This window comes from Drosophila sechellia, chromosome 3L (assembly GCF_004382195.2).
Source record: "Drosophila sechellia strain sech25 chromosome 3L, ASM438219v1, whole genome shotgun sequence".
NCBI lineage: Eukaryota > Metazoa > Arthropoda > Insecta > Diptera > Drosophilidae > Drosophila > Drosophila sechellia.
The window spans coordinates 18,598,449-18,613,481 of NC_045951.1; the positions used below are offsets into that span (position 1 = coordinate 18,598,449).

Consider the following 15,033-nt stretch of genomic DNA (forward strand, 5'->3'; position numbering starts at 1 on the left):
TTGGTTTCGTCTGGCCCTCTGACTCATTTCACTTTGGCCACTTCACTCACGGTGGCTTAAACAGCAGCCGGTGCCACGTGTTCCTTCCAAAGGGGAAAGTAATGTAAAGTAAAATAAAATAAAATAAAATTCACAGGGCCAAAGGGAAATGGGGCACCTACGCCAGACTCAAAATCCTGTTGACGTCATTCGGGGGCTGCTCAATGAATTTTCTGCACTTTCTTTTGCGGCTTACTGATTGCAAAAGTTGCAAATAACTTTATTCATGGCTTAGTCAAGATCACGTGTTTGATGATATCACGTGGGATAGAACTATGATTTAATCTTGGAAGCTAATTTTATAACCAAACTGGTAAATGGAATTTTTTGTTACTGATAGAATTGGCCTGGTGGATATAAAATATCTAATATATTTAAGTAAATACTTCAAAAATATTTTAAATATTAATTACCGTACTTCACTGTGTTAAGATTGTTAACACTAAACGAATGAAAATATTTCATTAAAACTGTGCTTAAACTATGATTATATGATAAAGATTAAAGACTATAAAAGTATTCTAAAAGCTTGCTTAAAAGTTTTTGTGGAGAATAAAGAGTTTTTTAATTATTGGAATATCTCAATGTGCATCTGATTACTGTACTTTTGAGTGGCAATCTAGAAGTATTTAGAATTTCATTCAATCTTTATCTTTTTTTGATGTAACTTTATAGGATTGCATTTTAAACTGGAGCAATCAAGAGCACAAATACCGACCACCCCCTCTTCCCCTTTTCTTGCCATCGTCATCGTGGTTGTCATCGCCCATCCGTGCCATCCTTCCCCAATTGATTCGGCGGAGGGGCCAACGAAGGTTAATGCGAGCCAGTGTTTGACCTCCAGGGTCAAGCTGAAGGCAAATTAATTGCGCGAATTGGGTGGGACAGCTAGAGAAAGCGCGTAGCTGCTGTAATTGATACAAGAACAAAAACGAGAAGCCAAATTGCAGCCAATTGATCGAGTTAAGGGGCCGATGCTCTCGAAGTTGGCACTTCCGTTGTGTCATAGGGGTTTGGAAATCCCAAAAACCATTTCTCTCAGTGTGCCAGCGGACTCGTTAATTATGTTGACCCAAGTAATTTGGAAATATAGATCATTCAAGGGATCTTCCTCCTTGATTACTGCTCTAAAACTTACAATGGAGCATAACTTACTTATACTTAGTGATTACTATATATATAACAATTTGATGAGAGAATGTGTACATTTTTAAATAATATTTGGTTAGTTTCAAGTGATTACAACTGCAATGAAATGAAAGACTTCAACGGGAACAGACTTAAAACATAAACGGATTGATTAAGATATCTTGGTAGTAAAGATTTTACGTGGCAACGTGGTGCTCGGCGTAATGGACGCCACCGAGGGTGTTTCGGCCCACGCGAAAATTTGGCCAAAAATAAAATATAAACGGTAATAAAAGAAGAGTGTCGCCTATGTACAGGGACACCCACAAAAGTCTATATACAGTTATGTTTTTGATAACGCTCGACGGCGGAAACATTGCACGCCAACGCCCGAGCAGCGCAGTCAACGCTTTTCCAGACAACCAAGCCGCGCCATTCATTTCCACCAGCTGCAAAGGGCGAAAAAGACAGCCGCAGATACGAGCGCTCAGATACAGATACAAAGTCGAACTCGCAGATACACAGACACACACACACACAGCGGCAGCGTTTTACGCATTCCAATCAGCCATGTGGGCGTCCGATTCCCCGCTGCAAATGCAAATGTATATATATACAAGCAGACATACAAATGTATACTTACTACATATGTACAGATATAATAAAAACTTATGAATGAAAAGCTTCTGCGCTGCGTGGGCGGAGAGCTGAGCCAGCTTTCTGGGGGCTGAAAGCTCCAGAGGCCGCTCAGTTCCCCCCGCCCCCCTCTCTCACTCGATGGCAATCGCATTATGCCAGCGTCCAAGCTGCGGATACACACGGAATATTGATTGGAGGCAAAGTCTCCAAATCTGAAGTAACCTTGAAACATTGTGGATAAAGGGGATGGTGGTGGGGGGGCTGGAGCTGAGTGGGAGACATTTGGATTGCGGATGGCAAAGAGCTGGTGTGCTGGCTGAGCTTATAAAGTGCTGTTTAATTAATGAACTGCTGTTCGAAAAATGGTTTCAAGAACTTGCAAATTGAAATTCAAATCTTTCCTTGGTTGCACGAGAGTCGCAGAAAGAAGTTTACTGTCAAGTGTCTCGACTATGAGATACCCTCTTCTTACTTTCCATTTTCAACTTTCTTTGTCACCTATAAGTCGTTTACCACTAATACTTACAGTCAAAGTAATATAAATATAGAATATATGTATGTATGTTCTAAATACAGCTATATTCTAATAATATTGAAATCTTTTTCTAAAGTTTTGGAGTTTGTTTCCTTAATTCAAAGCTCTACTTTAAAAATTTAATTTCGTTATTTTCAATGTATGTTCGTTCTATGTTCTGTTTTTTCAGATGATGAATAATATTTCGTAAATTTAAAAATCCATAAACTAAGATTATTTTCAAAATTTTTCTAATTCTAGAAGTACTGCAAAACGAATGCTTTAAAAACTACATTTTATTTAAAGTTATACCAGAAATACTTTATTTCTCAAGTGATTGACAAAATAAGGTCCAATATATGGGAATTGTGAAGAAACAACTTTCAAATTAAACGGATATAACTTTAATCGATACATCGATAGTTGCGACCTATGTAATAGGACCTTATTATAGGGTTACCACATTGTGCAATACGGGCAACTTGTGCTCGAGCACAAGCTGGTCACACTGCCAAACAGCTGTTGATGGTCAAAGACCCCCAAAAAATTAAATACAAAAGAAATTAAGTCTGCTTATCGTGCAAGTAATCGAACAGTGTGCTAAGGACCCAGTCGTACAGTCAAAGCAATCCCAAGGGAAATGGAATCGGATACGCTGGACCAGGAGAGTGCCGCGGCCGCCCTAAAAAAACTATCGCCAAGTGAAAGTCCCGAAAGTTCGAAGAAATGGGAGCCGACTTCTGGTGAGGGGGTTGCGGCGGGTGGGGGAGAAGAGGCGCCGCCAACAAAGAGACAAAAGACTGCAGACGAAAAAGAGGAGAATCGGGAGGAAGACGAGGATAGCGAGGAGAGCGTTGATAAGGAGGAGGATGATGGTGAGGGCATCGTCCAGATTTGCGGCACCATCAGCCCAAGGCACTTCCAGCGCATCCCCGTCTTTATCGTCGACTACCACAACGATGTGCTGGAGTTCATCTACCGCTGCTTTGCCACCCGCCACCTTCCGCTGCAGAACAACACCCTCGTCCACTTCGACTCGCATCCGGATCTGGTCATTCCACGGCACATTGCCGCCAGTTCCACCTACCAAAAGGACACCATGCTCAACGAGCTCAGCATCGAGAACTGGATCATGCCCACACTCTATGCAGGTGAGGATTGCTTATTAACTGTGATGAGTCTAATGATATTAAGTAGCTATCTATCATCATCTATTATCATTTGATAATTGCATTTTCTTATAGAAATTAGAGTAAAATAACAACTTCTTGCTATATTTCTTGCTTTCAGGACATTTCAACCGCGTCGTGTGGCTGAAGAACTCGTGGTGCCAGCAGCTGCCCACTGGCAGGCACGACTTTAAGGTTGGACAAAAGGAAGATCGCATTGGAGTGGACTGTCCGTTGGACTACTTTATTGCCGACGGCAACTACTGCACCACGGAGGATCTGCAGGATGCAAAGTGCGTGGAGCTGCAGGTCCACGATGCAGACAACGAAAGCCTCAATCCGAACGAATTCCTAACGGAGAAGGACGCCAAGGGATTCGTGCTGGACATAGACCTCGACTTCTTCAGCACCTCCAACCCGTTCTTGGAAATATACAAGGATGCCGATTGCTACAATCAGCTGAAGGAGATCTTCCACTTCGAAAGCGTGGAGAAGGTGAAGAAGTCGGGCACGGCTACTATAGCAGATTATTTGGCCACGGCGGAGAGGCGACAGACTCAGTTGGATGCACTGAAGACGATTTTCTGGCATCTGGAGGAGGAGCGCAATTTCGAGGGGCTGGAGAAGCCGGACGAGACCGTGGTCACGCCCGAAGTGTACGCCAAAATTGTGAAACTGGCCGATCAGCTGCAGGAGAAATATCCAGACGATGAAATCGACTGGCATTTGATCTTCGATTCGGGCAGCACCACCGATAATAATGGCTTGCCCCACCACATCAGCACCGCCGAAGAGTTGGAAGCGTACTTTGCTAACTTCAAGAGATTCTTACAGCGCCTGCCAGTTCCTCCAGTGGCCATTACGATGGCTCATTCCGCTCAGGATGACTACTGCCCCCAGGATCAGGTGGCATTCATCGAGGAATGCGTTCTACGCCTGCTTAAGGAGGTTTTCGGCGAAAGACTGCACGACAAAGCCATCCTGCACTATATGGACGATCCTTGGGATGTGATGAAGCTCTAAGCTTATGGATAACTAGAGGTTCTCCCGCCCGCCCCTGCGAATTAGATTCTGAATTTACAAAACTCGTTTGGGCGGGAAAACCACACGACTAAAAGATCCTCGTAGTGATTTCGAATTAGAACATAATGATGGAAAATCCAATACTAATTATAATAATATTTTTTACTTTGAAATATACGCGAAGTATTTATTACAGACAATTAAACAAACTCATTTAATGAAAATTGGGTATATTCAACATAATTTGTTTGTAAACTTTGAAAGGTTTCGTGACGAGATCCCTATTAATTGACCCAGTAAAATCAATATGTGTATGCACAGATAATCTATATTTAATGTAAATACTAAATTTTAGTTATAAAATTTACAGGTACTAAAGGATAACTCTCTTCCATTCAGTGCCATAGGTTCCTAGAAAATGCCCAAAATCACCTGAATTTCGGCTGGGGGTTATGACTGGCCACCTCATTGAGGGCAGTCAACTTTTAATTGTCGACCCCAATTCGTGGCCGAAATCAATAAGCCAATGGCCCCAGGCGAAACTTTCAGTAGCATTTTGTGGCTCAGTCGTTGTGGAAGTCATACAGATTAAGTTGAGAGACATAGTGAGTTAACTTAAGCTAATTAAACACTTTTCGCTTTGTTCTATAGGTGGTAAAACTTAAACTCATTTCCATTTCGAAAAAGTAAGATCATTCAAAAACTAAATTTTGAGTTACTTTTAAAAATTGTATCGACAACATCTGCACTACCTACACCTACTTTTTTCGACATGGAATTACAATATGGTAGGGATTCCTAGGATATACTTGGATTACTTAGTTCACAGCTCCTCCTTGTCGCCCTTGGCTTTTTCCTTTTTGGCCTTTCTGGCCTCCGGAGGAGCAAGCTGCTCCTTGAGGCATTCCCTTTCGGCCTTTTTCTTGAGCACATGGTCCTCGCAGAGATGCTTCTTCAGTGACTTCTCATCCTGGTGCTTAAAGTACCAGTCGCTGATGGTTTCCTCGTACTCCTCCAGTAGGTTTTCGCACTGGGTCTTCATTTGGGTGACCTCCACGGGGGGCTTGTCCCACAGCTCGTAGGGTATTCCCAGATCCACCTTGACGCCCTTGTCCACAAGGCCATGGAGCGTCTGGAAGGTCTGGGACATTCCCTTGGCGAATCTCGTGCTGTCAGAGCGTTCCTTGTGCAGATTGTACTCCAGCACTCGCTCGCACACGTTCTCCAGGGACTCGAGCAGTCGCAGTTCGCTGCGCCGGTACTCAGTGCGCTTCTTGGGCTTCACATCGTCCACGGAGTATCCGATTTCGATGACGTCGTGCGACTTGCCGGTCTCCCCAAGTCGCGCCTCCAATTCGGTGGCCAGGATTTTGCAGGCTTCGCAGCGGTTGGCGTATCGAACGCCTTGCTCCTCCTCGGGCGAATCCGCTGCGGCTAACTGCAGGACGACCCAGAGTACCACAAAGCCAGACAGTCCTTTGAGGAGCATTTTCACTGCTTGATAAATTCGAAAACAATAATAAACCTGACGTGGAAATGCCGCTCGCGATAAGACCAGTGCTGCAAAACACCAACAACCGAACGGAACTGACGATTTAGCTCTTTCCCGCCATTCATAATTTATTAAAATTAAATTTTTAAAAATGTAATATCATTTTATTTGTTGATAAAAAAAGCAGTCATGCTTGAACGGTTTATTAACATAGAATCATTTTTGTTTTATAATGAATGCCGATCATTTTTCTGTAACAAATTATAACTTTCTTTCAAATTAACGAACCAGATGTTCTTACGTTGTTTAAATGCAATTAGAAAATCTGGTTTTTGCTAACTGCCATAAAATTTCTTAAAATGCCAATATATTCTCTGTAGGAAAAAGTAAAAGTCCCGACGCCCACTTTAAATTACAAACAGCTTGGCTTAGTTCAAAGTCCGAGTCACCAGTAAAAGCCTATTGGGGATAGCTGTTTTCGAACTCGGTCTGAAATACGCTGGGTATTTGATTGACCATGTCACTGGCCAGCAGGCTGCGGCCAAACTTCTGAAATGCAGCCGCGTTTAACTTCTTCACAAAGTAACTAGAGGCACATGCAGCTACCAGGGCGGGATTGGGTTCACCCGACTGCAGTGACCAAGAGAAGAAGGTGGCCAAAGATCCGGAGAGCAGGTCCCCTTGACCACCGCACCTGCGACCGGAACCGCCGATGGGCATTGAGTGAACTTCGTTGCAGTGCGGGAGGTAGATCCTGTCGTTGGCGCCCTTTTCCAGGACAGTAACTCCGGCTCCCAGGAGGGACATTTTCTGGCGCGCCGCCTGGTCATCCTCGCCAAACAGTCTCTGGAACTCCATGACATTTGGCGTGAGTATGACATTCGGCTGTCCACAGATCAGACTCAGATTGTCGTTGAGCAGAAACAGTCCATCGGCGTCTATGACAACTGGTTTCTTGGTGTCCATGCACAGCTTGAGTACGTTGGATGCCGTTTTCAGGATGCCAGGTTCCCGACCCAGGCCAGGTCCAATAACCTTAACGATTCTAAATTTAGCATTTAATTGCATAAATGTTGCATATATGTGGGGGACTACTCACAACGACGTGGAGTCGCTCCAACCAGGGCGTTATTCTCTCCACTGCATCCACACAGTCAAGTACTGGATGCACGATAAGATCGGGACTGTAGGACTTGATAATGGCCGACGCATTCGAATGGCAGAACACATGCGCCAGGTCAGCGCCCACTCTTATCGAGGAAATGGCCGCGAAGTAGGGCGCTCCGGTGTACTCCAGCGACCCACCGATCACTCCAATGCGTCCGTACTGTCCCTTGTGCTTGTTGTTCACCAGCTTGGGCACCACCGTCTTGAACAGTGCCAGCAGCTTGGGCAGGTGCACGGGAATATCCGTAACTGCAGACATCTCCACCGGCAAATGGTTTCCTTTGTGTACTGCTGTTTACTATTGCTGTGATGCTAGTGATGCACTTTGTGGTCGGATTTCCTATCGGTTGCTGCTATCACTGTGAGAAATACTTTATTTCCACGGAAGCCGCATTATCAGTAATTAAAGGTATAGCTTTGAAAATGTTAAATACTAGGGAATGGATTCATGGAAAAATATGTTTCAGCTAAGCTATTCTAAAATAGATTTTTAAAGTATTTTATTATCATATTTTTATAATGTTTGTTTTAGCTTGAAAAGCTTTATTTAAAAATTACTTAATTCTTTAAGTACTCTTCACATTGCATAGTTATACTAAACATTCTATACACATCACTTTTTTTTAGACTTGTCTTATTTTAACTCCTTTGCTTATCAATCAAAGTTCCCAGGGTTATCGGCCAGTAATCGACTTTGAAATTCACTTTCAACCGCTGCCCCGGCAACCAGTGGCTCCAAAACAAAGAACCATGCGCTTTCGCCCCCCAATTTCCGATTCCCGCCCCAACAGTTGGCTTCTTTCCATCAGCCAAGTTGACTTTCGCTTAGAATCAGGCAGGAAATGTCCCACAAGAGATTCTACATAAAGTTAGACCTGCAGCTCCATGCGGTTTGTGGCTATGTCCATGCAGTCTACCTGTGACTTCAAGGCTCCTTACACTTTCAGCTCACTTGTCCCGGCGTTTGGCTGTGCTCCCACGGATATTTGGAGGCCACTATTAAGACCTTGGGCTACTACTTTCGAACTGGACCCATGGAGCCTCGCTTTCCGATGCTGTGCCACGATCAGTTCACGATGGAGGGATACTTCAAGAGCGTGGGCTGCCTGGAGGAGATGCACGAACTACTGAAAGCTGAGCAGCTGGAGATAACCGTCTGGCAGAATGGCCGAAGGTTGGCCTACTTCGTGGGAAGTCTCTCGGATGTGATGCAGCCCACGTTTCCGCGACTGAGCTGTGCCCACAGCTCCAATGTTCAGTTGTTGATGAAGGTGACGCCTGCTTTTCCGGGTATCCTGGCGCCCAAGGTGGAGCTATCTGCGCAGTTCACCACGCAGGATCGGAAAAAGGTGTGCAGCTGCTCCAGTAACAGGGAGTACTCTGTTCCTTCCGTCAATCGCCACGTCGAGAGCCGCTGCCTGGGCCATTTGGATCAGCCGCGAAAGCAGCAAACCGTGTGTCATGGCAGGCAATCCAATTGTTGTCCCAATGGCAGTTACGCCGCTTGGAGAGCTGGCTCTCCTGCCCAACAGAAACAGCAGGAACGGCGATTGTCCTCCTGCTCCAGCACAACGCAATTAAGTAGCCTTAGCCAGAGTTCCTCGCTGACGCAGTGCAGCCACTTGTCCAGTTGCAGTTCTCCTTTGGATGAGCATCACAACAGCTGCGATATATGCCAGGCCTACAGGCGCATGTTTCCATCTTACTGAATAAATTAGCAAAATTATTTGTACAAATGAGTCTTATTTCTTTTCAGTACATTTTAATGAATTTTTTGACTTTTTACGATCTCATTTTAAGGTTCATTAAGGAAATGTTCTCTTGATTGATATGCATAAACAAAACCAAAGTAATTTAATTTGTCCACAGAAAACTATAAAAATAGTATCTAAACGTAGAGTAAGTATATAAACACAATTATTAGCTTAGCTTCTGGGCTTTTTAGTTAACAAAATAGTCGAATTTGCGCTTATATTAGGGGTTTCTAAACTAGGAATATACCGATACCTACCTATGCCTATGATACCTATATGTAATCCTTGAAATCATTCTGTGCGAAAACCTGAACGGTGAGCGTTAGTAGAAGATTATAGGGGGCTGCCCGCTGCACTTCGTCCTCCTTTAGTTGATTTCTCAAATGGATGCAGGTTCGGGCGATGTATCGAAGGGTGCTGAACACGTGAGGTTCCAGTGGAAGGTGGAGGCAGACCAAGGTGGCATACAGCCAACGAGCCAGCCAGACATCGTGGAGTAGGTCCACCGTGGTGTTGGGATCCTGCAGCCACTTGCTGAGCATTTCCAGCAAGAGCTCCAAGTCGTATTGGGTCAAATGGAGAAGGGTGCTCAGGAGGGGCTGCTGATTCCGGCAGAATTCCTTCCATTTCTCCTGGTCGGAAGTCAAAGGCGGTTCCCCGGACTGGTCGTAGTTGTTGTTGGCCAGCTCCTTACGAAGGACTAGGACCTGGGAGCGGGCTGCTTGAAAGGATTTAACTTGCTCTTCCCGCCATTCGGGCGTGGCTAGCAGGCACTTGAACGGAGGCAACTCGGGCTACAAGATAGTTAATTAGTAACTGCTTAATGGAGAGTAAGCCCAACTTACATTATCCAACATCTCAAGTGTGGTATTTCCCGTGTTATTCCTGATTTTGGATGGTCTTTTGGTCACCACAGCTGGACATCGCTTCCTCTCATAGAACATGTGCATTAGGTACTCTTCGCCGGACTCCGGCAGCTTCTGGGGGTCAAATCTGCTATCCGGCTCACAGATCTCCAGTGCCTGGAGTTGAAAAGTCTGATCTTCGGGCTCATGCTGCATGTTTACACTGTATTAATCTAAATTTATGTTGAATTGTTCGTGCAGTGTGACCGTTCGCTAGTTGCCCATGAAATACCGAGTAGTGTTCTAGGACTGCCAACATCAAAAAGTCTGATAACGGTAATTTTAAACTGGAATGAGGTTTATAATAAACTTACAACTATTTTTCATTATTTTTAAGTCCATTAAGTGAAATTTAAGTTAACAAATTTCAAAACCATCGCTTTTTTCCTTTTTTCAGTGCTTGTTTAATGTTTAACGACTTTCGAGGTGTTTTTTTGTGAGAAAAATAATACATGCATATTTTTGTGTGTTACATACTTTTCAGTGGATTAAAAATATTATTTAACTTTTGTAAAACAAAAGTTTTTAAAACTCATTTTTTGTGTTTCCCCTGACGTTGTTTTTCGATTCATACATGTTGAGTTTTTTTTAGTAATAATACTATTTTATATAAATATTACAATTGATTCTGCTTAAAAAGCATAAATTGGTAACTCGAAATGGTCTTAAAAGGAATGACCTTTAATTCGCTGAAAAATTGTATGCTAAAAGAAAGAGATACTTAAGCTTCTTAGGAGCAATTACCTATCACGAAACACTTTGTGCGTTCGCTTTTTCTAAACATTTTAAATTTAATCACTTGGAGGAGTGGAAAATTTGTTTTCTTGCAGCCAAAAGGACATTCTTACACAAGCCGCACGCACGTTTATTTTTAATCAACGGCAGGCCAAGACAAAGCGATCTTGGCCATATAAAACAAAGCCCGATTGTAGGCCGCACTTACCCGGCAGCCCGATGTCCTCCTGCGAGTCCTGCAAGTCCCAGGACCACGGCAATAATAGGACTATAAAAAAGGCATTTCATAATTGTCTTACCAGAGTGGGCGGACAGTGGGGACGGGAGTCGGGACAGTGACTGGGAATCGGGCCCGATTTCAGGTTAAGCTTCAGTTCCAGCCTCAGGTGTGTGCGTGTGCGGCTTTTGTGTTGGATCCTTGGGGCCGTAAAATAGCCCGCAAGGAGCAGAGGAGCAAAGGAGCAGCAGGCTGGGCTCAATTAGCTGTCAGTCGCAGGCCGAACTTGGACCCGCCCGAATCTCCGCCTCCTGTTTGCTCACCTCGCCATTGAATTGGCACATAGTCGTGCCGGGCAAGTGCTGATTAAGCTGCCTGTTTTAGCGTATGCATTAAATTTAAAATTCATTAAAACAAAGGTCAGAGCACAAAATACATTAGCCAAGAGCACAGAGAATAAAATGAAAAATTGCGGAAATGTCGGCGGATGCTAAAGTTTATTTTCGTCCAGAGAAAAAAACAATCAGCTAAATCATATTTGCAATTGAAAATTAGTAAAAACTAACAGAACAGAAAATTAGTAAAAACTAAAAAATGCAAAAGAATTTCGAAAATTCCTAACTTATTTTAAGTAATTTGTTAAGGAGGTTCCTTCTTTTAAGCTTTATGGCCCTTAAGGGTTGTTCCTCTGCTTAGTTTATTACGAAATTCATAAAAGAATTGTTAAAAGGCAACAAAAACGAGGGAATTGGATGTAAGGATGTACGCCAGCAACATGACATCCAGACACTGTGTCGCTTTTCTTGCCCCTCGCCCCCCTCGCTTTTTTGAGGATTTTTCCCATTGCGTTGGGGCGGGGAAAAACCACTGCACGCGCTTTCCGTTCGATTCCTTCCTTGTTCCTTTGGCTTTCGCTGCACTGAAGTTTCGAGTTTCCTTCCCGAGCGGCAAAAAATGTATCCGCATTTGTTTTCCTTTACTTTGCAGTCAGCAAAAATAATTTCCATGGTGCATGCTCACACAGTTTTCCCTCCAGTCCTTCGGCCTACGTTTGCATAAAGTATGCTGCCAAAATAATAAAAATAAATATATATACATAAGGAAAATCTGAACTGCTTATCTGTTTGCGTTTGCTCGAGTGTGTGTGTGACAGTTTCCCAGCTTCTACTACTTTTCCTTTTGGCTGTTTTTTCGTTCCCCTTGAAAGTTATTTGCCCGCAACAAATTTGTGCTGCATGCGCGCCTTTTAACCTTTTCCTTGTGTATCTTTAATCATTTTTAATTGAAATGTAAAAGGTCTGGGAATGCTTCTGCACAGAAGGTCTTATCTGGTTATATAACACCATTAGGGTTTTCCCTCCACATCCACAAAGTGACCCCATCATCCAATTTGGTGGATCATAGCTCGCAAAATTTGTAGGCGAATCGCTTTCCTCGTGTACGCAGCTTAAAATTGAAATCAAATTTAGTTTGACCTTTGACAAAGGTTACGAACACACGCAATTGTGCTAAGCCTCAATAATTTCGAGCTTGAAAATATCTCGAAACATGGTAATAAATTGTGCAGCTCAATAATTTCAGAGGTCACCGAAACAAGACCAATGGGAGCCATTAAGGATTAGCAACTGGTTTTGAAATTTGGCCATCCTTCTAATAAACCAATAAATATGTGAGGTGAATGTTTTTGAAATTTGCATGACGTGGTTCAATGTTAGCTAATGTTGGTTAAATAATAATGATATTACTATTATAAACAATGGAAATTAAATGGAATTACAATATATAAATAGAGATGATTTCCCACAGCGACTTAATGGAATACGTTCTTAAGTATCTTGAAATTTCTGTATCTAATTAACTTCAAAATATAGAGAATCTGAAAACTGGTTAAAGTTTTGAAGATGGCATAACTAAATAACCTCGATACAAATAAATTTATGCACATGTAATTTCCTTCTTTGATTGCATGCATTTATTCCTGTTTTCAAGTCCAATCTTTCAACTTCATGATGCCTACATATCAGCTCTTCCAAAAAAAAAAGGAGGAATATATTGCTCTTGTGCAGCGTTTTAGCAGGCCGACAAAATTTCAATTTCTGCCCAAGGCCCCACTGCAAGGACACATCCACAGTCAGAGTCAAGGACTCGACAGATGCTCGCTGCAGCTGCGCCCCGTATTTGCAACAAGTTTAAACACAAAGCGATGGCAAAAGCGAAATAAAGCAGGTGCATTTGCGGCTTGGCTCTCAAGGCGGCGGCTCGTGTGTGTTTAAGCCCCGCCCCTCACCACCAAAACGGAGCCACCCAACCACCCACCTGCTAACTGTTGCCTACCACTTTTCAAATCATCCACATCCACATGAGCATCCGATGCTCTGACAACCTTGGGTTCTAAAAATATACGGCCCGGGCGTATCAAAAGGTACAAATACAACGCAGACGGCATCAGCAATACACTCAAAAAAAAAGTGGGCATGAAAGTACTCACTGTATGTACTTACTAACTTGTTATTTGAATAATATTTATGACAATATATGATTTATGACTCATTACTCATTCATGATCTTAATAAACGTATCAAATTTTATACATAAATACAGCATTAATTACTTTCTGTATCTTATTTCCTTTCAGTGAATCCGAGCAGAATCTGTTAAAAGATTTTAATGCGGCCAAAAGCAGAACTGGAAATTGAAAGTCATCATATAGGTCCGATTCACATGCGGAGAATGGTGGAAAATTGCATTTCAATTATTTGGGCAATCGTAACGCACTCGTTCTTCGCTGGTCACACGCTGCGTATACGTGATATGTAGCACATACGTATATATATATGCGTATATATACCCAGCAGCAATCGGAGGTCCTGAAAATTGTATTTACCCTTGTTATAGATTCGTCCACAGCCACCGACCGATTCCGCACTTGGGGCTTTTATTTTTGCTTCTCTGCGGTTTGCGTGCTTAATTATGCACCAGACCCCCAGAAAACCATACGTATGGTATATGTGTATATATACATATGTGTGTATGTGGCAATGGACTCTCCCGGCCCCCAGCTCCTTTAATCCGGCCGGGCTTTCGTCAAATGTTCTGGCCTAGTTCGAGCAATCTGTGCCAAATGTCCTTTGCCTTGATTTCAGCCAGTGTTTTCATTCCATTTCGTCTGGCAGGGGAGTCGCTTTGGCCTTTATGGATAAATTAGTTGGCAACGCACACACACAGAAAAACGAATGGGTGTTACATGTGCCGCACATACGAGTATTTGTGTGCGTTCATATTTGCCCTGGCAAATCAAATTGGGTTTGCTTAATTATTTATATTAGCAACTTACCCCAAAGACAACCGACGACAGCCCGATTTATCACAAAGCCCGAAGAACTTAGCGAATTGCCCGAATTCCAACTGTGATTGCCTGGCTAAATGGGAAACTGGAGATTGGACCATTTTCAACTGGGCAAAGTTCCCAAAACAACTTATTTCCTGCCATTTGTAAAGTTCTCGTGGCCCATCAATCTGTGTCAGTTCGATTACGCAAATATGCAACGATGCCAGCTCACTGAGGATTCAATTATCAGTGGCACTTCAAACACGGCATGCATTTTTAATGAACTTCAACTGAATAACTTGGTTAATAAAATATACCTTTAGCTGGCTGCTGAAATAATAATGACAACTAATTGTTGACCGTTTTCTTTTAATTACGCCGCATTAGTTTTGACTATTTTTGAACAGTTGAATGCATTCCCTTTTGAATTCAATTAATAAAATGGTGCATGGTTAATTTTACTCATTTCGTGATAATCATAAAACCAATTTTGGAAAATAAAAAATCAATATTTGGTTGAATTCCATGGGCAGTTATGTATGATTGTGTATTATTATCATTTGATATGATACAATAAAATAATATTCAAAAAAATTTATATATGCTACAAATTGTTTTCTACTTTTTTCCCCCTCTCCTTGTAAAAATAAGAACCGCTGTCTTGCAAAATTACTCCATAAATCGATACGAGAAATCTTAATTCGATTCCATTAGCAGGAATTTTCTCATGAATTTTCCAACTGCTTGTACTGAAAAGAGTAGCTCTCGATAAATCACCATTATCCTTATTATCTTCGATCCTGCAGAGCCACGTCAGTCCCAATTAGTAATCTGCAATTCTCGGAAGCCAAAGGTAATTCTAGACATAAATGCGATGCTGAAAATGAAAAATTTTCAATTTAATGCTCGCCGATGCGATTGGG

At 42.6% G+C, this 15,033-nt stretch overlaps 5 protein-coding genes across 6 annotated transcripts; 2 read left to right on the forward strand and 3 right to left on the reverse strand.

The window, feature by feature from the left end:
• The first annotated feature begins 2,829 nt into the window (after positions 1-2,829).
• LOC6618384 (UPF0489 protein C5orf22 homolog) lies at positions 2,830-4,712 on the forward strand. Its single transcript, XM_002042618.2, has 2 exons — positions 2,830-3,471; positions 3,611-4,712. Exons 1-2 carry the CDS (start codon positions 2,961-2,963, stop codon positions 4,510-4,512), a joined length of 1,413 nt encoding a protein of 470 aa, XP_002042654.1. The 5' UTR covers positions 2,830-2,960; the 3' UTR covers positions 4,513-4,712.
• Positions 4,713-4,822: 110 nt separating this feature from the next.
• On the reverse strand, positions 4,823-6,055 carry LOC6618385 (protein canopy 4). Its single transcript, XM_002042619.2, has one exon. It carries the CDS (start codon positions 5,999-6,001, stop codon positions 5,336-5,338), a length of 666 nt encoding a protein of 221 aa, XP_002042655.1. The 5' UTR covers positions 6,002-6,055; the 3' UTR covers positions 4,823-5,335.
• Positions 6,056-6,191: 136 nt separating this feature from the next.
• On the reverse strand, positions 6,192-7,484 carry LOC6618386 (ATP-dependent (S)-NAD(P)H-hydrate dehydratase). 2 transcript variants are annotated; one of them, XM_002042620.2, is made up of 2 exons: positions 7,104-7,484; positions 6,192-7,039 (listed from the first exon to the last, which is right to left on the reverse strand). In XM_002042620.2, exons 1-2 carry the CDS (start codon positions 7,428-7,430, stop codon positions 6,464-6,466), a joined length of 903 nt encoding a protein of 300 aa, XP_002042656.1. In that variant the 5' UTR covers positions 7,431-7,484; the 3' UTR covers positions 6,192-6,463. The 2 variants fall into 2 exon arrangements, with proteins under 2 accessions (XP_002042656.1, XP_032573770.1); XM_032717879.1 differs by having other exon boundaries at positions 6,192-7,049; positions 7,104-7,193.
• A 4-nt stretch (positions 7,485-7,488) lies between these two features.
• LOC6618387 lies at positions 7,489-8,907 on the forward strand. Its single transcript, XM_002042621.2, has 3 exons — positions 7,489-7,580; positions 7,837-8,061; positions 8,119-8,907. The coding sequence occupies exons 2-3, from the start codon at positions 8,014-8,016 to the stop codon at positions 8,878-8,880; spliced, it is 810 nt and encodes a 269-aa protein (XP_002042657.1). The 5' UTR covers positions 7,489-7,580; positions 7,837-8,013; the 3' UTR covers positions 8,881-8,907.
• LOC6618388 (protein Gemin2) lies at positions 8,895-10,050 on the reverse strand. Its single transcript, XM_002042622.2, has 2 exons — positions 9,771-10,050; positions 8,895-9,719 (listed from the first exon to the last, which is right to left on the reverse strand). The coding sequence occupies exons 1-2, from the start codon at positions 9,984-9,986 to the stop codon at positions 9,198-9,200; spliced, it is 738 nt and encodes a 245-aa protein (XP_002042658.1). The 5' UTR covers positions 9,987-10,050; the 3' UTR covers positions 8,895-9,197.
• Between the last annotated feature and the right edge of the window lie 4,983 nt (positions 10,051-15,033).

Excerpts from the sequence above, each read along its gene's own strand:
- LOC6618384 (XM_002042618.2), top strand. The coding sequence starts at position 2,961 with ATGGAATCGGATACGCTGGACCAGGAGAGTGCCGCGGCCGCCCTAAAA. Across the intron at positions 3,472-3,610 it reads CATGCCCACACTCTATGCAG|GACATTTCAACCGCGTCGTG; the intron begins GTGAGGATTGCT and ends TCTTGCTTTCAG.
- LOC6618386 (XM_002042620.2), bottom strand. The coding sequence starts at position 7,430 with ATGTCTGCAGTTACGGATATTCCCGTGCACCTGCCCAAGCTGCTGGCA. Across the intron at positions 7,040-7,103 it reads TGGAGCGACTCCACGTCGTT|GTTATTGGACCTGGCCTGGG; the intron begins GTGAGTAGTCCC and ends AGAATCGTTAAG.
- LOC6618388 (XM_002042622.2), bottom strand. The coding sequence starts at position 9,986 with ATGCAGCATGAGCCCGAAGATCAGACTTTTCAACTCCAGGCACTGGAG. Across the intron at positions 9,720-9,770 it reads CACTTGAGATGTTGGATAAT|CCCGAGTTGCCTCCGTTCAA; the intron begins GTAAGTTGGGCT and ends ACTATCTTGTAG.
- LOC6618387 (XM_002042621.2), top strand. The coding sequence starts at position 8,014 with ATGTCCCACAAGAGATTCTACATAAAGTTAGACCTGCAGCTCCATGCG. Across the intron at positions 8,062-8,118 it reads TAGACCTGCAGCTCCATGCG|CTCACTTGTCCCGGCGTTTG; the intron begins GTTTGTGGCTAT and ends TTACACTTTCAG.
- LOC6618385 (XM_002042619.2), bottom strand. The coding sequence starts at position 6,001 with ATGCTCCTCAAAGGACTGTCTGGCTTTGTGGTACTCTGGGTCGTCCTG.